Raw genomic sequence first — 24,259 nt, forward strand, 5'->3', positions numbered from 1 at the left:
CTGAATGCAGTGAGTTCATATGGGAAAAAGGGCTCAAGGTTTCTGGGACTCATTCACCATTCATTTACTTCATCAATTATTAAAAGTTACTGCAGCAGTAAACTGTGGTTAAAATAAAACACACATGCATTTCAGAGCATTATTGTAGAATTAAAGACACATTTTACTTTAATTTACCACAAAGAACCTAATTATTACTTTCAGTACAACAAAACTATTTTTATATAATATTCTTACCAAAACATCAGAAAGTGTCTGGTAGCAAATTACACTCTATGCACCCTGCAGATTATATCGTTTGTATTTTATGCTATGTGTACCAACTGTAGATACAGCTGGACAGATCTGAAGATGTGAATTATTAAATTAAAGAGTAGGATTAATTATTGTAGAAAGCATTAGGAATCATAGACCACAGGGAAGGGATGCGATTTGAAGAAAAGCCATAAAGTTATATTTTGTTCTGAGTAACATCAAGGCTCTTCCAGATAGTAGGAACAGTATTTCCACTAACACTATAGAAAGAAAGTGTGTGTTTACACTCTGATGAGCTATGAAACAGCTGCATGAACATCAACTACATCTAAGGCTATGTCTATGCTGGTGCGCATACTTGGTTACTTGTCCATGTACATGCTTGCTCATGTTCTCTGTATCCATGTCAAATGTCCACATAAGCTGTGCTAGACAAAGATTTAACACTGTGTACATGCATATACCTGTGTTCTCATGACCACTTTTGTTACGCAACTTTAGGGCTACCATTTCAGGAATGGTTTCCCAGGATTCTGTGCACAGAGATTTTCTGCTGTGTGCTGTTGAAATTGACCCCTGCTTTTACACATTTGCGATGGCAATTCCTGCTCACCTCTCCATCAACTGGATGATGATCAACTGGATGATGGTGCTAGTGGAAGGGGTGGAGCCAGGGGCTAGCCTCCCCAAAGGGGGGCTCCACCCGCCACCCATGAAGAGGGTATATTAGTAGAGAGGAAGAAGGTCCATTGTAATTTACCAGCCTTGGGTTCTGGTTCCTGCCATGGCTCAGGGTTCTCCTTGGGCTTATTGATGGTGTTTTCTCAACTGGCTTCTTTGGGCAGAAGTGCACAATCACATGCTTCTCTTTCTCTGCGTCTTTTGTGGCACCCTTTCCAGTCCCTGCAGCCTCTTCACTCTGGCTTTCATTGACAATGAGGCCAGTGGGGTTGAAGAGGGGCCATGAGTCCCTTCAGGGAAGCCCTTGAGGGCACCCAATCCAGCTCATCATAGATGGGGTATGTATGATGACAAATCCTCCAGGAGTGACAGTTTGAGTCTTTTGTCCTCCTGTACAGAAGCCTCAAGTACATTATGTATTCCCAGCAGTGGGCTAGGGGCCAGTGAATGATCACCTTCTGCAGCCTCTGTGGAATTTTCCAGGTCAGGTGAATTTTCCTTGCTGCTCCAGGTGACATCAGGGAGTCAGGGACCTTTATAGCTTGGGTAAGGGTCAGGCAGAAAAGGGTTCAGTGCACTGTAGGAATGGGATTAGAGGACCATTGACATTCAAGACCTGGTACATACACCTTGCCCTCCATTATGAAAAAGTCCCTTGACTGGTAGAAGGGTCCTCATAATATTTGCATGGGGTTCCCTTTACTCAACCATTGTTAACGTTAGTAATAACAACAGATGCATCCCCATTGAGACATGGAGCCCATCTGGATGCTCACATGGCTCAAGAGAGGTGATCACCTCTTGAATCCACATCACATATCAACTTGCTGGAACTCACAGCAGTCAGTGTGACACTAGCAAACCAGCTAACCTGTGTATGACCCATAATGTCTTAAAATAGGCACTGCAATTGTAACCAGGAAATTCACTTGTATGTCAATATCAGAGATGTACTAGACCAGCAATCACTTACCCATTCATTTGTAGTAATAGAAACCAAGGGCAGATGCTAAATATGTTTGTCTATGTAACTATAGCCTGTTAGAAGTTTGCCAATGTAACCAAATTAGCTTTCAGATGCTAAATCCTTCTCATGTCTAAATTGCCTTATGTATGGACTGAATTCAGTTAACCTTAACATCAAACATGTGAGACACTGCAGGAAACTATTAATATTATCTACATTGTCTTCATCTTATCTATCCCTTACAATCTATCTCTGGCTGTTGCCTTATGTAAATGAGTGTAACTAGGTTACCTGTGTATGCACAGGAAACTGAATGTTAACTTCAAACTGGTGGATCAGTGTGTGCTAACAAAGAAGAATCTTCAGTCACATGCAGTGCTCAAAACACTTGTCAACCTGCTTCATGGAAAACCTGAGGCCTGAACCTGCATCTCTAATCTGATGAACTTTAAACAAGGAAAGGTTCAAGCCATAGGACTGGGATCTCCAAGTAGTTTCTTAAAATATCACATACCTCTGCTCTGTTTCTTGCACTCATTCTCAATGTGGTCCATTCTAGGCACCAGTCACAGTCAGAAGTGTCTATCTCCATTTTCTTCAGTTGATCGGGGCAAATACATTAATTTCATGACAGACAACATGCCATGCATGTTTCATATCACCTGTCAAGGGGGAGCAAGATCAGCCACCCTCTACAATGAAGCAGTGAAGCTCTGGAACTGGTGCACTGCAAATCAGATAATCTCAGCAGCTTGTCTTCTAGGCATACAAAACATCACAGCAGATGCCTGTAGCAAGGCACTTCTCACAGGATCAAAAATGGGAAATAGATTCCATTACACTCCACCACAGATTTCAATGTTGGAGAGTCCCACAGATAGACCTGTTCACCACAGACAAGAAGAAGATAGACCTGTTTGCCACAAACAAGAAGTCCGACCAGTTCTGTTTGAGAAGTGGACTGGGTTGCCATTTCCTGACAGATGCCTTCCCCCTAACTCCCTTGATATCTAAAGTGTTATCAAATTAAAGACAAGGGTTATTCTAGTACTTTCGACATGGCCAAGACAATCATGCTTGCTGTTTGTTAACCAATCTCCTTCCAAATCATCCCCCATCTTCTCTCTCCAGATGCTGGTGAAATTCTTCACCCCAACCTCGAGGTTCTTTGACTCAAGGCATGTCTGACTGACGGTTTGCAGGGTTAGAAACAACCTGTTCTGAGGATGTAAGGAGAGTGCTATTACATGGTAGGAAATAGACTACTTGTAATAAGTATCTGCAAATGTGGATGAGATTCAGCCAGTGGTGTGACCTAAGATGTAGTTCATCTGCATCCTCTCTGCTGTCAGATATACTAGATTACATTTTATAGCTAAAAATGTTGAGGATGTCCAAAAACTCTGTTATAGTACACTTGACAACTATTATGGCCTTCCATCCTATGTTGGAGGGTTTTTCCATGTTCTCTCATCCTACAGCGATGAGATTTCTTTAGGGATTGGGGAACCTCTTTCCACAAATCAGATTCCCTACTCCAGTTTGGGACCTCATCTTGGTGCTTAGATGCCTTATTAGGCTTTACTGTGAACTTATGGCTACATGCTCCCTTCTGAACTTGTCTATGAAAACAGCCTTTCTCATAGACATTACTTCTCAGCTCAAAGAGTTGGAGAGATAGGGGCCCCCCATTTTTGGTATTTTTTTAAGGTCATAAGGTCATGTTGCAACCGTACCCCAAGGTCTTATCAAAGGCATCCTTGTACTTCCACATAAACCAACCTATTCATCTTCCAGTGTTCTTCCCTGAACCACACCTGGATAAGGGAGATGAAGCATTGCAAACACTCAGTGTCAGAATGGCATTAGTCTTTTACCTAGACAGGACTAAGTCCTTTAGGAAATCTCCCAGATTGTTTCTTTCCTTTGTGGGCAGAACTGAGCGGGGCTTAAATTCAGCAGGAGCTGTCCCGAGCAAAGCTCCAGGAAATATTTTCAACACTCCTGGAGTTTTTTATAGCATGGGGAAGTGGGGAGGAAGGGGACCTCTGGGAAACACTCTATGAGATTTAAGCCCTGTCCATCATCCAGATCATATTACTTTTATCTGCTATATGAAACAGCTTTAAAAGTAGCTCTTTCATCAGTGGATTGCTACATTGATTTGGGCTGCAGAGGTTCAATTCCATTCAAAGCCATCTTGTGAAATCATTCTTAAAAGAGTTGTCATTAATCTGAAGCAGCAATTTAATGTTACATTGCATCCCTCCGCCACCTTTCCAGTTCAGAGCAAGGAACAATGTTTGGGCAGAATTCAACATTCTCACTTTCTGGCTAGACTCTCTAGGAATGAGGAGGGACTTGAATTCCCTCCATATGGCATGTCCTTTCCTCTGATGGCTAGAAAAAATAATGCTGGTGCAGTCCATATAACATACAATAGAATGTACTTTTTTTTAAAAGGCACTCATATTCCATTCCCTAAAAACATCTAGCAAAATTTGACCTGACTTAGGCAGGATGGTTTTTCTCCCACTTTGTTTTCTACATTTACTATCTTCCTTTCATCCTGTCCTTATTAAATATATCGGAACCTGAGACCAGAATTGGGGAAGGGCCGAAGAAAAGTATCTAGGAGAGGGGAGGCATCAGGTGTGCAAGATATGAATTTAAACAGACTGAGAAAACAGCAGAAGCAGCTGGGGACAGGAACGCCTCAGGTATCTGGTAAGTGTCTGGTAAAAACAGGTTTCATAGCAAATAAATCATAGAAATTAGAGTTAAGAAAGAGATAATGGTTCATCCAGTCTACTCCATGAACCAAAACTGATTGTTCCCTATCGTACTTCCTCCAGTGCTTTTGTCCAGTCTAGTTTAAAAATCTTTTCTCTATGGTATAACCAATAGCCTATACTTCAAATAAGTTTAGGAGACAGAGCTTTTGTCTGTTATATAGTACTGTGGATTAGCACCTATAAGCATAAGTGCAGTATTCCATGGCAACCGACGCAAGGATACATTTTAACCTCAGGAATAAACATTACACAAACATCCTAACTAAACAACAAGTCTACATCCTCCCAGGTAAGAAGTGCTTCTGTTACTTACAGAATATGGGTTAAACTCAAAGAAGGTCATAATATCTTTCTAGAAATGTATTCTAAATACTTTTTTTTAGCAACCAAAACTAAGCTAGGCACTTTACAGAACAAAAGGGAGAAACAAGGCACTTGTTCAAAGAGCATGTCATCTAAGGCCCAGACCCTACAATCGGATCCTGAGGACTGAAAGGGTATACCCATACCCATTGAGCCCTGTGTGGACTGAAGGTTCCATCCATTTGGATCCAATTGCAGGATCAAGGCCTCATGTTGGACCTCATGCTGCCTCTAAATTTTCTCTTTCTTTCTTTCTTTCTTTCTTTCTTTCTTTCTTTCTTTCTTTCTTTCTTTCTTTCACAAAGCAGCATCTTTCATGAATAATATTTCAATTTTTTACCTCAAGAGGTTTTAGCCATGAAATCAAATTATGTGAAAGATTTTGCTTCAGATCACATTTAGCATTTCAACAGTCCCTTTGACCTTCTTAAATATGTAGGCTGTTCTCTCTCTAACTTGCAATCCCTCTTGTCATTTTTAGGATGAAATATACAAATGGCATTTTATAAATTGGACTAGGCCATTCATCACACTTTCCTTTAAGTGGCCAGGAATAGTAGTTTAGGATATGGAATATTAAACTCAGCAATACAAAATAACAGATGACTTGATGGTTGGGTGTTCCCCCCGACACTCCAAAATCACTTCCACAATTTGGAAGGTTAGATGACACCACTGAGGTCAAGCACACAGGGCCGGCGCTTCCATTTAGGTGGCCTAGGCAATTGCCTAGGGCACCAGGATTATTGGGGGGCAGCATTTTGCAGGGGGGGACGGCAGGCGGCTCCAGTTGACCTGCCGCAGTCATGCCTGCGGAGGGTCTGCTGGTCCCGCAGCTCCAGTGGAGCTGCCGCAGGCATTTCTGCAGATGGTCCGCTGCTCCCACAGCTCCGGTGGGCCTCCCGCAGGCACGACTGTGGCAGCTCCACCGGAGCTGCGGACCAGGGGACCCTCCGCAGGCAAGACTGCGTCAGGTCAACCGGAGCCGCAGGACCAGAGCGTGGGGAGGTGAAATGGCTGTGCGCCTAAGGCTCTAAAAATACTAGTGCCGGTCCTGCAAGCACATAAGAAGCTCATCGAGATTCTGAGATATGTAAGTATCTCATATAACACTCCAGCAGTTATTATTAAAAAATGCTGCTGAGTTGGATTTAGCAGTTGGAAGGAAAGTGAAAGGATAATTCTAATTTTTGTTCTTTTGACTCCTTTGTGCTATACTGAATCATTACATAATAGGGCCTATGTTCTTCACAGACACTGAAGTTTTGAAATAACATGTATGTTAGTATCTAAAAAATTGTTACATATAGATAAAAGGAAGCAGCATGGGTTGGTGGTCAGAGCTTTGGGTGAAAGCCACTTGGCCTGGATCCATTCCTGACGCTGAAAGATTTGTCTTAAGACCTTAGGCAACTCACTCCACTTCTTGATGCTATAGTTTCTCCATCACTGAGGATAACAATATTTCCCTTCCTCCTGGGATTATGAGTCTTAATTAACTATTATAAAGTGCTGTGAGCTCCTGCACGTGAAATGATCCCTAGAAGAATGTGTTATTTATTATTATTTGGATATTTCCTCCTGAATTAATCTCATGCCTGAACCTAAATCTTTGGAGGTATTACTAACACAATCCACATGCAAAATCTCCCATTTACCTCAAGGACTCCAGATCAGGACTGGTGATGCTCTCTGGACAATTATATTTGATAACACTATAGGCTCCTTCATCCAAAACCCTTGCCTAATCATAGGAACTGTAGTATGTGATCAGACCAGGGCTTAAATTCATCTGGAGTTGTCTGGAGTAGAGCTCTGGTAAATATTTTCAACTTCCCTGGAGTTTTCATGGCATGTTGAGGGAAGAGGGGAGAGGGCATAGGGTGCTCCGGGAAATACTCCATCAGAATTTAAGCAATGGAATTAAGGGTGCTTCAATTTCCAAGCAAAGACTCTTTAGATGGATATCTGGCTGTATTACCTATTGCTATCAGTCTCATGACCTTCAACCTTCTTCTAGAGTAGGGATGGCCAACCCATGCCTCCGAAGCTGCATGCAGCTCTTAAGAGGTTAATATGCGGCTCCTTGCATAGGTGCTGACTCTGGGGTTGGAGCTAAGGGGGCCAACTTTTCACTGCTCAACCCCAGGCCCCACCCCCACTCCACCTCTTACCCCAAGGGCCTCGCCCCTTCACACCCTCTCCCCTGAGCCTGCTGCACCCTTGCTCCTCCCCCCTCCATCCCAAAGCCTCCTGTACACTGTGAAACAGCTGATCCCAGTGGGCAGGAGGCATGGGGAGGGAAGGTGAGCTGCTGATAGGCAGGGCTGCCAGCAGGCAGCAGGTGCTGAAGGTGGCGGGGGTGAGAGGGGCTGGTGGGGGCTGCCGCTGTATTACTGTGGCTCTTTGGCAATGTACATTCTGGCTCCTTTTCAGACTCAGGTTGGCCACCCCTGTGCTAGAGTGTTAACACACTCTTCAGTAGCCTTTCTTAAGAATGTTCCTGTCACAGACATATGTAGAGCTGCAACCTGGATCTCCATTCCTACTTTTTCTGAACACTATGCACTTACTCAGGCCTCAGCCTTAGATGCGATGTTTGGCTCTATTGTATTGTCTTCAGTCTTGAACTTGACTCCAAAGCCCCATGCCTCCATAGAGTGTACTGCTCAGTCTTTACCTAGAGTGGAATACCCATAGGGACATTACTCAAAGAAATGTGTTTCTTTGAGATGTGTCCCCTCGTGGGTACTCTACTACTCACCCTCCTCACCTCTGCTTCAGAGTTCTTTGCCATGGAGTTTTGCATCAGAGAAGGAACTGAGGGCAGTTCACCCATGCAACTCTATACAGACACAGTGCAGAGCATGAGGCTGCATGGAGCACATGTGCAGGCTGTAGTGGGCACTGCTACTTAAAATCTCTGATCTGAGGCACATGGAGCACATATGCACCTCGAGGACAGACATCTTGAATAGGGTTGCCAATATTCTTATTGCACAAAATCAAACACCCTTGGCCTTCACCCTGTCCCACCTCTTCTCTGAAGCCCCGCCCCCTCCCTCCGTCACGCTCTCTCCCAACTCTCATTCACTTTCTGGGCTGGGGCAGGGGGTTGGGGTGAAGGAGGGGGTAAGGGCTCCAGCTGGGGGTGTGGGCTCTGTGGTAGGCCAGATAAAGGGGTTTAGAATGCTGGAGGGGGCTCTGACCTGGGGCACAAGGTTTGGGGTTTGGGCTCCAGCCTGTTGGCACTTACCTCAGGCAACTCTCAGTCAGTGGCACAATGGGGCTAAGGCAGACTCCCTGCCTACCTTGGCTCCGTACTGCTCCCCGAAGATGCCGGCATGTCCAGCCCCTAGGCAGAGGCACAGCCAGGAGACTTTGCACAGTGCCCGTGCCTGCAGGCACCATTCCTACAGCTCCCATTGGACATGGTTCCTGGCCAATGGAAGCTGCAGAGCTGGTGCTCAGGCAAGGACAGTTTGCAGAGCTTCCCCAGTTGCCCCTGGGGGCTACAGAAACATGCCCTCTGCTTCCCGCAGCTGTGTGGAGGCAGGGCAGGCAGCCTGCTTTAGCTCCAATGCGCCGCCAACTGGACTTTTAACAGTCCAGTCAGCAGTGCTGACCGGAGCTACCAGGGTCCCTTTTTGACCGGGTGTTCTGGTTGAAAACTGGACTCCTGGCAACCTTAATTCTTGAAGAAGCAGATACTGTACAGAGTGAATAGTTTTCTCTTATGGCACAACCATGCACTTGGACACATGTACAGTTATACTGTATGTTAACCTTAAGGGTTGGCTACTTTAGTTATCTATGTAAGAGAGTCATCGAATATCAGGGTTGGAAGGGACCTCAGGAGATCATCTAGTCCAACCCCCTGCTTAAAGCAGGAACAATCCCTCGACAGATTTTTGCCCCAGATCCCTAAATGGCCCCCTCAAGGACTGAGCTCACAACCCTAGGTTTAGCAGGCCAATGCACAAACTACTGATACATCCTTCCCCCCCACCCCATATTATCTGTTTCACTGGGTCCACATAATATTGTTTCTGCTAGTACTTTGTTCTTTTCATACTCTTTGAATTTTAGTTGTTGTTAAGAGCAACAGTTTATATACCTCCTGAGTCATAAAGTATGATGTCTGAATTTTGTTTAAACTCTTTAAAACTGTTTTTATTCCACGTGTGACATCAAGTGTCCAATTTTCAAAGTCTTCTATGAAGTAAAGGGAGTACAAGGTGTGTATGTGAGAGGATGTTGTATGAATGTATCTTTGTGTGTTCTTACATATGTTTATTTGTATGTATGCATGTGTATGCGTGGTATCCATTTTTGTGTTTCTATGCTTGTCTTCATCTGTGCATGTATGTACTCATCTGTGATTATGCATGTGACATATGTACACTTTGTGGGTGTGTGTGCATGCATATGTTTGTGTGCATTCACATGTGCACGTGTGTGTGTATTTGTGCTTGTGCTGATATGCTTGTGCATTTGTCTGCGTGTTTATCATTGTGACTGTGCAGAAGTGTGCATGTGAGCACCTGTATAAGTCCTTGTGGATTTGGGTATGTTTTCTGTGCATTTTGATAAATGCAAAGTAATGCACATTGGAAAACATAATCTGAACTATACATATAAAATGATAAGGTCTAAATTAGCTGTTACCACTCATGAAAGAGATCTTGGAGTCATTGTGGATGACTCTGAAAACATCCACCCAATGTGCAACGGCAGTCAAAAAAGCAAACAGAATGTTGGGAGTCATTAAGAAAGGGATAGATAATAAGACAGAAAATATATTGCCTCTATATCGGGGGGAAGGTGGAGGAACTACAGCCCGGGGCTGCATCTGGCCCTCCAGATGTTTTAATCTGGCCCTCAGTCTCCTGCTGGGGAGTGAGGTCTGGCGGCTTGCCCCGCTCTGGCACTCCAGCTGGGGAGCTGGGTAGGGGCCTTGTCCCACTCTGCGTGGCATGTAGGGCATGTTCCCCCCCTCTGGCTCCTATACGGAGGCGTGGCCAGGTGGTTCTTCATTCTGCCCGTCTGCAGGCGCCACCCTTGCAGCTCCCATTGGCGGGGAACCGCCACGCCTCTGCATAAGAGCTCGAGGGGGAACATGATGCTGCTTCTGGGAGCTGCTTGAGGTAAGCACTGCCCAAAGCCTGCACCCCTGACCCCCTCCTACACTCCAACCCCATTACCCCAGCCCAGATCCCTCTCCTACTCTCTGAATCCCTTGGTCGCAGCCTGGAGCACCTTCCTGAACCCCAAGCCCCTCATCTCCAGCCCCACCCCAGAGTCTGCACCCCCAGCCAGATTCTTCCCTCCCCGGACTGCCCCAACCTGAAGACCCCCTCCTGCACCTTGAACTCCTCATTTCTTGCCCCACTACAGAGCCCGCACTCCCAGCTGGAGCCCTCACTCCCTACCACACCCCAACCCCCAATTTTGTGAGCACACATGACCCGCTATACAATGTCCATACCAATATGTGGCCCTTGGGCCAAAAATTTTGCCCACCCCTGCTCTATATAAAATACACCCATATCTTGAATATTGTATGCAGATGTGCTTGTGACATCTCAAAAAAGATATATTGGAATTAGAAAAGGTTCAGAAAAGGGCAGCAGAAATGATGAGGGGGTACGGAATGGCTGCCATATGAGGAGAGATTAATAAGACTGGGACTTTTCAGCTCGGAAAAGAGAAGATTAAGGGGGGATATGATAGAGGGCTACAAAATGGGTGGGGAGAAAGTAAATAAGAAGGTGTTATTTACTCTTTCTTATAACACAAGAACTAAGAGGCACCAAATGAAATTAATAGGCAGTAGCTTTAAAACAAAAGGAAGTATTTCTTCACACAATGTACAGAACCTGTGGAACTCCTTGCCAGAGGATGTTGTGAAGGCCAAGCCTATAACAGGGTTCAAAAAAGAACTAGATAAATTCACGGAGGATATGTCAATCAATGGCTACTAGCCAGGCTGGGCAGGGATGGTGCCCCACTGTAGCCTGTTTGGCAGAAGCTGGGAATGCATGACAGAAGCTAGATCACTTGATGATTACCTGTTCTATTCATTCCCTCTGGGGCACCTGGCACTGGCCACTATGGGAAGACAGGATATTGGGCTAGATGGACCTTTGGTCTGACCCTGTATGGCCATTCTCTTACGTGCACATTTTGCTCTGTGTGTGGAGAAGAGCATGTTTCTGAGCCACACGTGAAGGCTCCTGCTTCGTTTGGAAAGGCTAGTGTCCAAGCCAATACATTCTGATAGAACTGAATACTGTGTGTGCACGCTCGTGCCCAGGCGTAGGCGGGAGTGCGGCTGGACTCTACCCGGGACACGTATTGCTGTTGCAGACACTCCGGGAATCGCGGTTACTCTCTCTAGACGTTCCCTAGGCTCCCGCCTCCTTCTACCGGGTCAACAACGTCCCCGCAGCGCCAGGGGGCGCTGGAGGCGAGCGCGGCGCTCTAGGCCGCCACGCTGAGCCGGGCTGGCTCTATAGTGCTCCCTCTGCGAACCCCGCGCCGCGATCACATCATCCGCCCGCCGGCCGCGGCGCTGCGTCAGCCGGACAAGATGGAGACCGCTGAGGAAGGTAACGCGCTCGCTATCACCCCTCCCCGGGTGCAGGGTGTTTACACGCGGGAGGGGCCGCCCCCAACCCCGCGCCTGGGGCTGCAGGTGCCTCGCGGCGGCTGCGGGGGGTGTCCGTGCCGTTGTGCGCGTGGGGGTCTGGGCAGTGTCGGTGAGGGAGGGGTGTCGGCGGGGCAGTGCGCCCAGGGGCTGTCGGCGGGGGGGCGGTGCGCGCAGCGGGGTGTTGGGGGAGTGTCTCTTATGTAACCGCTGTGGGGGTGAGGGTGAGCCCGGAGCCAGCGCTGGGGGGCGGGGGTATAGGCAGCGGGGCCCACCTACGCTGAGCCGTGCCGGGCTCGGGCTGGAGACGCGGCTCGCAGTGCGGGGATCCAGCGGCCGCCGGGTTTATTGTGCTGCCCAGCCCCCGCTGTGCCCATGTCCGCCCGGTGCGGCGGGCGCTGCTGGCGGTCAAAGGGCGCTGGGCACGTCGGGGGAGAGCTCCGCCTGCAGCGCAATAGAAGGGGCTGCGTCGGTGCACGGAGAGTTCCCTGCGCAGTGCCGCCTGCCCGGAGCAAAGTCACTCCGCCCTGCCCACCGTCAAACATGTATCCCTGTTCTCTGCCCCAGCGTATCCTCTGATAGGGACAGGTACTTGGCGCCTCTTTACTTACCTCTTTTGGGAACAGTTAAATGTATTCTGTGTAATTCTGAAAAGTGAAAAATGGTTTGGAAGGTCTGTTTCTTTTAAATACAAATCTTGGGTGATGTCAACAATATAAGTGGTTTGGGCTCTGCTGGGAGGTGGCAGATCCATGTCCAGATCCCTTTTCCTCAGCAGGCAGAAGGGAGACTGGAACTGGTGGTTTTCCATGTCCTCAGTGAGTAAGTACCCTAACCACTGGGCTAAAGGTTATAATGGAGGGGTCTCCTCTTTGGCTGTTTTGTGTGATGTAAGGAAGCATCTGAGTGAGCGTGCCTAGGGGATCGGGCCCTACAGGCATAAGAGCAGCCATATTGGATAAGACCAATGTCTCTAGCCCCAGGGTCCTGTCTTCTGTCAGTGGCCAGTACCAGATGCTTCAGAGGGAATGAACAAAAAATGGCAAATTGTCCAGCAATCTCATCCCTCTGTCATCTAGGCCCTGCTTCTGGCAATCAGAGATTTAGAGAAACACACACAGCATGGGGTTGCATCCCTGACGGTCATGGCTAATAGCCATTGATGGACATATTCTCCATGAACTTATCTAATTCTTTTTTTGAACCAAGTTATACTTTTGGCCTTCTCAGCATCCCCAGCAAAGAGTTCCACAGGTTGATCCTGTGTTGTGTGAAGATGTTTCCTTATGTTTGTTTAAGATTTGCTGCTTATTCATTTCATTGGCTGACTCCTTAGTTCTTATGTTTTGTGAAGCAGTAAATAACCCTTCCCTATTCACTTTCTTCACACCATTGAAGATGTTATATACCTTTATCATGTCTCCCCTTAGTCATCTCTCTTCTAAGTTAAACAGTCCCATTTTTTAAAAAATTTCCTCCTGTGGAAGCTGTTCCATACCCCTAATAATTTTTGGTGTGCTTCTCTGTTCCATTTCCATTTCTAATATATCTTTTTTTGAGATGGGCCATTCAGAACTGCATGCAGTAATCAAGGTGTGGGTGTACTACTTAAGCTGATTTAAGTGATACATTACATACCACGGTTAGTATAGTAGTTCTGTAATTTTATATTTGAGTTTCTTCAGAACTCTTGAGTGAATACCATGTGATCCTGATGACTTAATGAGTTTAATTTATCAGTTTGTTCTAAAACCTCCTCTGACTCCTTAATCTGGGAAAGTTCCTCAGACTTGTTGCCTTAAAAGAATGGTTCAGGTGTGGGAATCTTGCTCACATCTTCTACAGTGTAACAAGTGCAAAAAAATTCATTTATTTTTTCCGCAAGGGCTTTGTCTTCTGTGAGTGCTTCTTTAGCACCCTGATTGTCCAGCGTTTTTTTGGTAGGCTTCCTGCCGCTGATGTACTTAAAAAGATTTTTGCTGTTTACTTTTTAAACTATTATTCTCTCAAAAACTCAGTTAAATTGCTGCTGAGGGTTGAGTTTTGAGGTTGTGAAAAAGTGTAATAAAGACGACCTGTAAATTTTCAAAAAAGATAAAAATGCAGTTAAGGTATTTGTTGACAATCTTACAAAAATCAAGACAAGAGGCACTAGTTTTCATTTTTCTTCATGAAGGTTGGACCTACTTACTGCTCACTGGGGCATCGTTCCTTACTCCTAGTTTTCTTCAATGGTCTGTGTGATGTTGACAGCATGAAGGCTGTCATTTTGCGGAAAAGTAATCATTATTTTATATTTCAGTTTTTTGAAAAAAAGTATTAGAAAAATGGGAAATAAAAGAAAATAGGTACAGTCTACAACTTCCTGCAATTATTTTATCAAACGGAAATAGGTGACTGTCAGTGGATCTGCACTTCATGGTCCTGCCCTTCTTTGTTGTTGACTTGATGCATTCAGCACTTAATGCTAAAGTCAAACTCTTTAGAATCAGTTAAAAGCACACTTGCAAATGTTAAATAACTGCTTAGGTCTTTTATGCTGTTTTCATAATGGCCATATCTATTTATGGGCTTGTGATGAGGTGCGCTGCAAATTTATCTTGAGTTTCACCTGATTGTTTAGAACAGGAATGTTATTTATTAGTATGGGATTCTTTCAGAGCAAAGAGAAAATGTTACTGCACTAGTTTTTTTAGTATTGAAATAAACTTAAATAGTTTCTAGATAAAAGAGAATACATTGAATTGAGTCAAGTCAGAGGCCAGCTCTACACTAGAAAAATTACCCATTGCTGACACCAGTTGTCAGCAGTAGGTCCAGTACTGGTTAAACTGCACAGCTTAATTGCATTTGAGGAACAAGACACATAATCAGCACCATTTGAGAAAACCCTGGCTAAGACTTGCTTGGAATAAATTTCATTTTATTCATTGTTTTCTGAAATGGTGTTGATCATGAAAAGCCGTGCTCTAAACTTGCAATATGCTGCTGATACCTCTTGTCTGCAATGGGTAATTTTTCTAATGTGGACCAGGCCAGACTGGCTAGTTCTTTAGTACACTGAGAATCATTAAGGCTGTTCCAGTAAGCCTCTGGAATGCAGTATGTAGGTAATGTCTGGTACATCTTGGAATGTTTGTATGTTACTCTGTAGCTTCATTTGCTCTCAGACTCTACAGTTGCTCTGAGGAACTATCCAAAACACTTAGAGATTTTGCCCTCTCTCTCAAAGCTAGAACTTTGGGGCTCAGACTCTGGCATCCATCTTTCATTTCCAAAGAGTTTCCCTTTAAGAAGACTTCAGCCTCCTCCATAAATAACTCACCAACAACTGCAGAATCTGCTAGCCTCATAGGGGTGTGGAGACTAGCTAGGCTTCCTCTCACTGCCCTGCAAAGCCAGGAAGACTTCAGGTGAACATGGCCCAAGCAGCCTCCCCTTTTCATAGGAATACCATGGTAGTGCCTTTATAGCCTCAGTAGTCCTTATTATGTCTTCATTTCTGGACTCTGAGCATCTTGGGGTTGGGAGACTGACTGAGGGTGGGGAGGGTGTGGAAAAGGGGGATGATTTAGGGATCAGATAATGAGCAGACCTGAATGACAGTTTCGCAACCCCAGACCATAGTGGCATCAGAACATATGCTCCATAACTGAGCAAAGGATTTGCTGCTCAGTAGCACCTGACATGTTTATGGATTCACCTCTGCTAACTGGGTAGCAGCAGTGTGTGTCAGAAACATTGGTTTGCCTTCCTGCCGCACCCAATGTCGGTGTGGGGCTTATATACAGAATAGGGCAGGGATCAGCAATCTTTGGCTTGCAGCGTGCCAGGGTAAGCACCCTGGTGAGCCGGGCCGGTTTGTTTACCTGCTGTGTCCATGGGTTTGGCCAATTGCGGCTCCCACTGGCCATGGTTCGCTGTCCCAGGCCAATGGAGGCTGCGGGAAGTGGCGTGGGGTGAGGAATGTGCTGGCTGTGGCTTCCCACCACTCCCATTGGCCTGGATTGGCCAAACCTGCGGACGTGGCAGGTAAACAAACCAGCCCAGCCCGCCAGCGTACTTACCCTGGTGCGCCACGGGCCAAAGGTTGCTGATCCCTGGAATAGGGTCTGTTGTCTGAGGGAGACTCATGAGGATAGTTGTTTTAGAGAGGTGGAGAGCTATTATTGCTAGCAATGGAGTATAGCCTCCTGAGGAGGATAAACAAAATAATAGGCAACAAGCCCAGTTCTGAGGGGGGGAGTATGTAAATGTTAAAGGAGCTGAGGGAGTACACTTAACAGGGAATTTTTGAAAAACTGAAATAGTTAGATTACCAAGCTGAGCATGTTGTTAGCCTGTGAGAATGTATGATAGTACTGTTACCCTTGTCTTAACTGTTGCTACAGATGTTGTTTTATCTTAATTTAGATCCCAATCCTAAAAACATTCATAGAAGTAGTAACATTTAGGGGATTCCTCACATATATAATCTTAATCATGTGTAAAATATTTACAGGCTTGAGGCCTTCGATTGTAAGCTCCATGTCCACTTATATGTTGTAGTGCAGGGGTGGGTAAACTTTTTGGCCCAAGGGCCACATCAGGGAATAGAAATTGTATGGTGGGCCATGAATGCTCACAAAATTGAGGTTGAGGTGCAGGATGAGGTGTGGACTCTGGGGTGGGGCTGGGATGAGTTTGGGGTGTAGGAGGGTGCTCTGGGTTGGGACCGAGGGTTTTTTAGAGCGGGAGGGGGATCAGGGCTGGGGCAGGCATGTGGGAAGGGGTGCAGGATCTGGCTGGAGTTGTGGGCTCTGGGGTGGGGCTGGGGATGAGAGATTTTGGGTGCAGGAGGGTGCTCCTGGCTGGGATCGAGGGGTTTAGAGAGCAGGAGGGGTATCAGAGCTGGGGCAGGGGATTCGGGTGTGGGGAGAGGCTCAGCGGGTGCAGGCTCCGAGCGGCGCTTACTTCAAGCGGCTCCCGAAGCAGCGGCATGTCCCTTCTCCAGCTCCTATGCAGAGGCATGGCCAGGTGGCTCTGCACTCTGCCCCATCCACAGGCACCACACCTGCAGTTCCCATTGGAACGTAGGAGCTGGAGTGGGGCCATGCTGTGGCTTCCGGGAACCAGGTGGTGCGGCCTCTAACCCAGCGCCCTGCCCGGAGCAGGGCCATGCCGTGTGGTGCGGCCTCCTGCCCAGCGCCCCTAAGGCCCGTGAGCCATAGTTTTCCCACCTCTGTTGTAGCGTGATAAGATGGAATTGTGTTTGAGGTTTAAGGGGACTACTGTAGTATATACAAAAGCATTAATTTTAAATTTAACATTTAAACTTTTATAGCACTTACAAGTGGCATTGGGGAATGGAAGAGTGACTTTTTCAAGTCCTAGTTCACTCTTAGTTATCAGTTTTCCCACATGTTAACAGGATATTGGTATATGTTGAAATGTAGTAGCTAATAACTCTTTAAAAGCTGGATTAAAACTGTAGTTAGCCTTCTCTGATTATACCTTCTCTAAGCACGTGTTAAGGTCATGCTAATGAACTATATCGGGGTGGGGAAACTATGGCCTAGGGGCTGCATCCGACCCTCCGGATGTTTTAATCTGGCCCTGAGGCTCCCGCCATGGAGTAGGGTCTGGTGGCTTGCCCTGCTCTGGCACTCTAGCCAGGGAGCTGGGTAGGGGGCTTTCCCCACTCTGCATGGTATGTGGGGCATGTCCCACCTCTGGCTTCTATGTGTAGGGGCAGCCAGGGTGCTCTACATGCTACCCCTGCTCCAAGCGCCACTCCTGCAGATCCCATTGGCCAGGAACCGCAGGGGCAGTGCTTGTGGACAGGCCAGTGCGCAGACCCACCTAGCCAAGCCTCCGCATAGGAGCCAGAGCAGGAACATGCTGCTGCTTCTGGGGGCTGCTTGTGGTAAGCACCGGCCAGAGCCTGCACCCATGACCCCCTCCTGTGCCCCTGCCCCAGCCCTGATCCGTCTCCTGCCCTCCGAACCCCTTCCTAAGCACCTTCCTGAACCCCAAACCCCTAATTCCCAGCTCCATTCCAGAGCCCTCACCCCCAGCCAGAGCCTCCCTGCCCCAGCCCGGAGACCCCGCCTGCACCCTGAACTCCTCATTTCTTGCCCCACCACAGAGCCCACACCCCCAGCCGGAGCCCTCACCCTCTCCCGCACCTCAGCCTCCAATTTCATGAGCATTCATGGCCCATCATACAATTTCAATACCCACCCCGGACTATATTACGTCATCATAAAACTGTCAAAACTCCATCACCACATGACCATATCCATATGTGTATCTTTTATAAAGGAACTTTGAAAGGCTAAAACTTCCATGTATAACAAAATCTAGTTTGTGCTGGTGGAGGATACTCTTATTGCTCTGCAATTAAATTTTACTCTATAGTTAATATCTAGGCGTTGTGACGCCGAAGAGAGATTTCTCTAATGGGGGAAATAGAAGACTGAGGTGTTATATGCAGAGAAAAATAGGCAATCTGGCTTTAACAACTTTTATCAAGATAAAAAGCTATATACAGCATAGATTTCCCTGCACTTTGCATGTAAACAGAGAGGAAGATGAGATCTGTATACACAAGTAGAAAACTACACTTGCTAGGCAGCCAGAACTCATTTTGAATGTTGCAATGTATAGGCAATAATGTGTGTAATTAATTCCGGGAGGCTGCCCTCAAGAGACAGAGTAGATTGAAGCTAACTGTTGCCTTTACAGTCTGAATTATATTAGGCCTAATATATGTGTTTATATTTGGATTTCTACAATGATAAAAAAACACCTATACAAAAGTTCTCAGCACACCCTGACACCAGTTACACAAACTTATTTTGACAGCCAGAAGTAAAATTCCTTAAAAAAGCACAGAATTCCACTCTCCACCCACCCTCATAGATATAAAAGCAACTTCCACAAATTCATGTGCCTTGCAGCATGTCCTTCAGAGAATGTATTATTCCAGCCTCCTTTCTTTGAAATCAAGGGCATCTTGATCGTTCAAAGCTGGTGAAGTGTGCTGTGGTGGTGAGATATGGTCTCTCTAGGGGGAATATCTGAAGTCACGTAGGGCTTTATAGGTCAAAACTAGCACCTTAAATTCCATTCAGAAGAAAATAGGCCACTGATACAGATCATATGATACTCCAGGGAAGTAATACTAAAGGGTATGTCTTCACTAGCAATGTTAAAGCACTGCTTGCTGGGGCAACGCTTTAACGTGGCTGTGTAGTCATGACACCAGTGCTGGGAGAGAGGTCTCCCAGCGCTGTAAAAAAATCACGTCCACGAGGGGAGTAGCTCTCAGCATGGGAGCGCGGCTCCCAGTGCTGGTGCACTGTCTACACTGCCACTTTACGCCACTGAAACTTGCAGCGCTCGGGGGTGTTTTTTCACACCCCTGAGCAAGAAAGTTGCAGCATTGTAAAGTGGCTGTGTAGACAGGGCCTTAATAAGCAAGCTCGTGCAAAATGTGGCACCTTAAGTTTCTGAATTAATTTAAGTTGTATCCCCATGTAGCTTGCATTGCAGTAATCCAGTCTTCAGGTGACAAAGATACAGATCATTATTTTGTTTAGGGATTGCAGTAGCCCTTACAAGACCCAAACAAGTTGGACATAGTGTGTGAGAGTACAGAGAAGTGAAGTGACTTGGTCATGGTCACACAGAGTCAGAGCCGGGAATAAAACCCAGGTCTCCTGACTTTCAGCCAAATGTCCAATTCTTCAGACAGCGGTGCCTTCCTTCTGGGTTATTTTAGCAGGGTTGCATCTGAAAAAAGTCACATTGCCCAATTCAGATGCATTTGGTTAAAAGTACTTCTGGACTCTGCTTCTATGTTTTCACTCAGCCATAGCTGAGCTTAAAACATAACAACCAAGCTGCGTTCCCATGGAATAAAAGGCAGACAAATGTCCTTAATTGGCAGTGACATCCGCTTCACTGTATCATTTGGCAACTTCCCCTAATCTGCCAACATTATTTCAATTTTATGTGGATTGAGCTTTAGTCACCTAGTTTTCATCCATGTTCCAATCTGATCCCAGTATTAGGATAGGCATTCAACAGCAATGATTGGATTGGGTGATTAAAAAAACTGGGTGTCATCAGTATATTAAAGCACTACCTCAGAACTAAGCTTCTTAGGCCTTGGCTATACTTGCAAGTTAGAGCACATTAAATCAGCCCCAGGTGCCCTATCCCCTGAGGTGTCTACACTGGCAAGGCACTTAGAGCCCCTGGACTCTGCAGCTGGAGTGCTCCTGGTAATCCATGTTCACGAGAATCATAGAGCTTGCTGCACCCTAGCTTAAATGCCTGGGAGTCAGTGTGGACGACGTGTTGCATTATGGCGCAGTGATTGGCCTCCAGAAAAGTCCCATAATCTCTTGAAGTCAAGTGGCCACTCTTGTCATTGTTTTGAATTTGGCTGCAGGCATGTGGCCATCCCCTTTCAAAGCTCTATTTCTGACTGCCGGCATGCTTATCTGCTCCAGGACAAATCAAACCGTTACTGTGGAATGCTACAGCCACCAAGGCAGGCATGGGGATGGGGTGGGGGGCTGATGTTGGGGGTTTTCCACTGCTGCTGTCTGAACTTACAAGACAGCATGCTGACACACTCTCTGTGCCTCAAAACACAGTCTCTCCCCCCAAATACACAACACACTCCCTGACACACTCCACCCCCCCCCCCCACCATTTGAAAAGCACTCTGCAGCCACTTCCACACTGGGAGAGCTACCACAATGCACTGCTCTCTGTGGCGTTGCAAGAGCTGCTTATGTGGCCACGCCATTGCGCTTGCAGCTGACAGTGTAAACATATAGCAGCACTTTCCCTGGTGCTGTCTCTGAGAGCTGGTTTAACTCCCAGTGCTCTACATCTGCAAGTGTAGCCATGCCCTGAGGCTGTGTCTACACAGCAATACGTGTGTTGGATTAGTGCAGCATTTCTCAAAGTGGGAGTCCCGACCCAAAAAGGGATTGCAAGGCTATTGTACAGGGGTCATGAGATCACAAAAAATATTGCTGGAGGGAATGGGAAGGGGTACAGCAGCTGCCTCTCTCCAGCTACTCAGCTCTGAAGGCAGCACTGCTGTCAGCAGTAGTGCAGAAGAAAGGGTGGCAATATCATGAGTATGCTCCTATGAGTATGTACAGTAATTTGCTATCACTTTTTTTTATGGCAGAAGGGATTGTTACGGCCTGAAATACTTTTAAAGAGAGTTTCAGCAAAAAAAAAAAATTGAGAACCCCTGGGCTAGTGGGACGCAAGTCAGCTGATCCATGTCAAGGAACCCTGAGCTTAAGCGTCTACATTGCATTTTAACCCTATGTTAAGAGTTTTTTGACTGTGCTCAAACCTAGAGCTCTGGCATCCACACTGCAGTGCACAGATCTGAGTCAAAGTAACCATATCCCAGAATATCTAGTTGCCCCCTTCCACCAGTGTTGACACTCTAGCCCAGGGGTTTTCAAATGGGGGGTCATGACCCCTTGGGGTCACAAGGTTCTGTGGGGGGGGGTCGTGAACTGTCAGCCTCCACCCCAAGGTTATATGTGGGGGGAGGGATAGCTCAGTGGTTTGAGCATTGGCCTGTTAAACCCAGGGTTGTAAGTTCAATCCTTGAGGGGGCCATTTAGGGATCTGGGGCAAAAATCTATCTGGGGATTGGTCCTGCTTTGAGCATGGGGCTGGACTAGATGACCTCCTGAGATCCCTTCCAACTCTGATGTTCTGTGAAAATCTGCCTCCAGCATTTATAATGGTGTTAAATATAAAAGAAATGTGTGAAAGGGGTCACCAAAACAAAAGTTTGAGAACCACTGCTCTAGCCCTAGGAACGTGGTACACTGTGGGAAAACTGTACTGTCTACATTCCGTATAGGCTTGGATACTATTCCCACCAAATGACATTGACATAAATGTTATTATGTGCTTGGAAGTGGGAGGGGAAACTGGCTCATTTTGTGGGGGGTGAGGGAACAGTGCTTGTGAGAGGGAGTGGTCTTGATTGCCGTGCAATGTGATGGAAAATAAATGTGTGGTTGGGGGAAGACAGGGAGTGAATCGCTTTGTGAAATGGCTTGACTGTATCAGTCTCCACTGAAAACCCTGGAGACTCCCAAGTAGTGTGCTTGTGCAAGTTGCAGATCACTTGTTCTTCAGGAGGAACACCCTTAGTGGGATATACACTGCATCAGAGTCACCACCCCAATTAAAGTTTTGTAACCCTAGCTCAGCTGAACACTGGGGCAGAAGCAGCCTCTAGTGTTCAACTGATGGTGCTTCTTACTCCCACTTTTCTAACAAGTCTCCAGAAGCAGCCAACATGGATGACCCATTAGTCTGCTTAATAACTAAGGTTTTCATTTTTTGACAATCCCCCATCAAGGGCCACAGAAGTAGCTACTTCCTTCCATGCATCATTCTGACCAGGGTGTGTGTCCCTGCCCAAGTGACCCAGCTTGGGGGATCATTGCTCTCCTCCCAAAGATCCCATCCATTAAAACACACACACACCAGCCATGCTGTGCAGTGATGAAGTGCCTACCCAGGGCTTGGGTGCAGTGTGCTCCAGCACCCCCAGGCAAGCCCTTATCCCTGTCCCCACTGAAGACTGCAGGGAAATTTTGGGGCTGGCTCCCTCTCACCACCCTGACAGTACATGCACCCAGGTGCCCCTGCATATGCAGTCCCAGTGAGGGCAGGGTGAGCCTGGAAGCAAGAGTCAGAGAGCAGAGCGGGGACCAAGCACTGCCCTGTGGATAGGATTGCCAAGTTTGGTTTGATGTATTCCTGGACATATTCATCATATGACACAATCTTTAAAGATTAATCTTTAATTCCTGGAGACTCCTGAACAGTAGTGGAGGTTTGGCAACACTATGCTATGGAGCTCCCAGCTCAGCCTGGCCTGGGGAGGGAGGACCCCCCCAATATCCCTACAGCTAGGAGTCACCTCTGACCTGGCAACTTTGCCACCTCCTCCAGGCAAGTGCTGCACAGCAACAGGGAGGAGCAGAAGCTGGAGCCATCATTGCAGGAGGAGCAGGAATGGGGACCATGATTGGGCAGGCAGTAATGATGCTTTCTGCCAGCTGTGCTGGCTGCCTGCAGTGCTATTACTCTGCCATCAGTAACGGTGCGATATATCTGGAGGACACCTGGAACCTGAATCAAGCCAAGGCCACATGTACATAGGAAAGCAGTAGGACTCTGACCCTTGGCCCTAGCTTGATTCGGGTTCAGACCTTCCAGGGTCCTGGGACCCTAGGTCTGAGCCCTAGGTTAGTACAATTGCGGGGTGGACGCAAGGGGTGTTTGCCTTGAGCCTAGGCTCAGACTTGGGCTTATATTGCACCCCTGAGCCTCTCTCAACCGCCTGCCCATGCTCTGATCCCCCTCCTGCCCTCCAAACCCCTCGATCCCAGCCCGGAGCACCCTTCTGCACCCCAAACCCCTCATCCCCAGTCTCACTCCAGAACCTACACTTCCAGCCAAAGTCCGCAGCCCTCCTTCTGGCCCGGAGCCTCTTCCTAAAACCTTGAACTCTTAATTTATGGCCCCACCTTGGAGCCTGCACCCCCAACCAGAGCCCTAACCACTCCCCCCGCACTCCAACCCCAATTTTGTGAATATTCATGGCCCACCATACAATTTCTATTCCCAGATGTGGCCCTCCGGCCAAAAAGTTTGCCCACCCCTACTCTAGAACATCTCAGCGATGCCCACAGGGAGGAAGAGCAATTGTTCTACACCATCTTTTGAGAACACTCAATAAGAAAGTTATACGTACCTACCTAAGAGCAATACAGTCCGTTCCTGCTGTCCACAGATGAGTCAGCCACGCTTCATGTGTATAGTAATAATCCTCCTGGGTAATAGTGATAGGTTAATAAAAAGATCTTATCACTATGTCTTGTGAGGTAATGAAACTAACTGAGGCAAATTCAGTGCTGACCACATCAATCTGTAATATTACTGATTCTGCATTCATAATGTTTCTGGGCTCTCTGAATTTTAGCTTTGCAATCCATGTAAATGATCCAGAGACCTGAATCAAATGTACCAATTTATTTTTCCTCCTCTTATTTCCTGAATCACTTAGTTTTTATGGCCAGTCTCTGAAAACTGAATTTGGGATGGAATATCTTAGCCTCATACACAGAGGCTGGTGTTCAGTACATACTTTGAGGTCTGTGGATGAAAATAGCTATATATTGTTTCTGACTTTTAGAGAAAGTAAAACATTAACCGTTTGAGTTCCAGCTGAGCACAAAAAGATATGAACATAAGAAGGTGTGGCACTTTCTTGACTCTTTGACACAAATGTTTAACACAAGGCATGGAGCTGATGTTTTCATACAGATGATTTTTGGCTAGGATAATGACTCTTAAATATGTTATTTACTTAAGTGTTCCATCTGTATTGGTTGTGTTTAGCTAATTGTCAAGAGCATCTAGAGTTGGGATAGGCTTTGTGTCTGCTCTTATAAATAGAAATAACATGTTTTTCACTTCAGAAAATCTCCCACAGCT

General features: G+C 46.6%; 1 protein-coding gene across 3 annotated transcripts in view; it reads left to right on the forward strand.

Annotated features, from left to right (window-relative positions):
- Positions 1–11,590: 11,590 nt before the first annotated feature.
- The window catches only part of MARCHF6 (membrane associated ring-CH-type finger 6), a 124,960-nt gene continuing 112,291 nt past the window's right edge, over positions 11,591–24,259 (forward strand). For 2 of the 3 annotated variants that reach the window (XM_030551702.1, XM_030551705.1), the window contains exon 1: positions 11,601–11,672. In XM_030551702.1, the coding sequence (XP_030407562.1) occupies positions 11,654–11,672 (19 nt within the window). In that variant the 5' untranslated portion in view covers positions 11,601–11,653. Of the gene's footprint in view, positions 11,673–24,259 lie in introns of all 3 variants that reach the window. The other variant, XM_030551703.1, reaches the window with a different exon arrangement.

This window comes from Gopherus evgoodei, chromosome 2 (assembly GCF_007399415.2).
Source record: "Gopherus evgoodei ecotype Sinaloan lineage chromosome 2, rGopEvg1_v1.p, whole genome shotgun sequence".
Classification (NCBI taxonomy): Eukaryota; Metazoa; Chordata; order Testudines; family Testudinidae; genus Gopherus; species Gopherus evgoodei.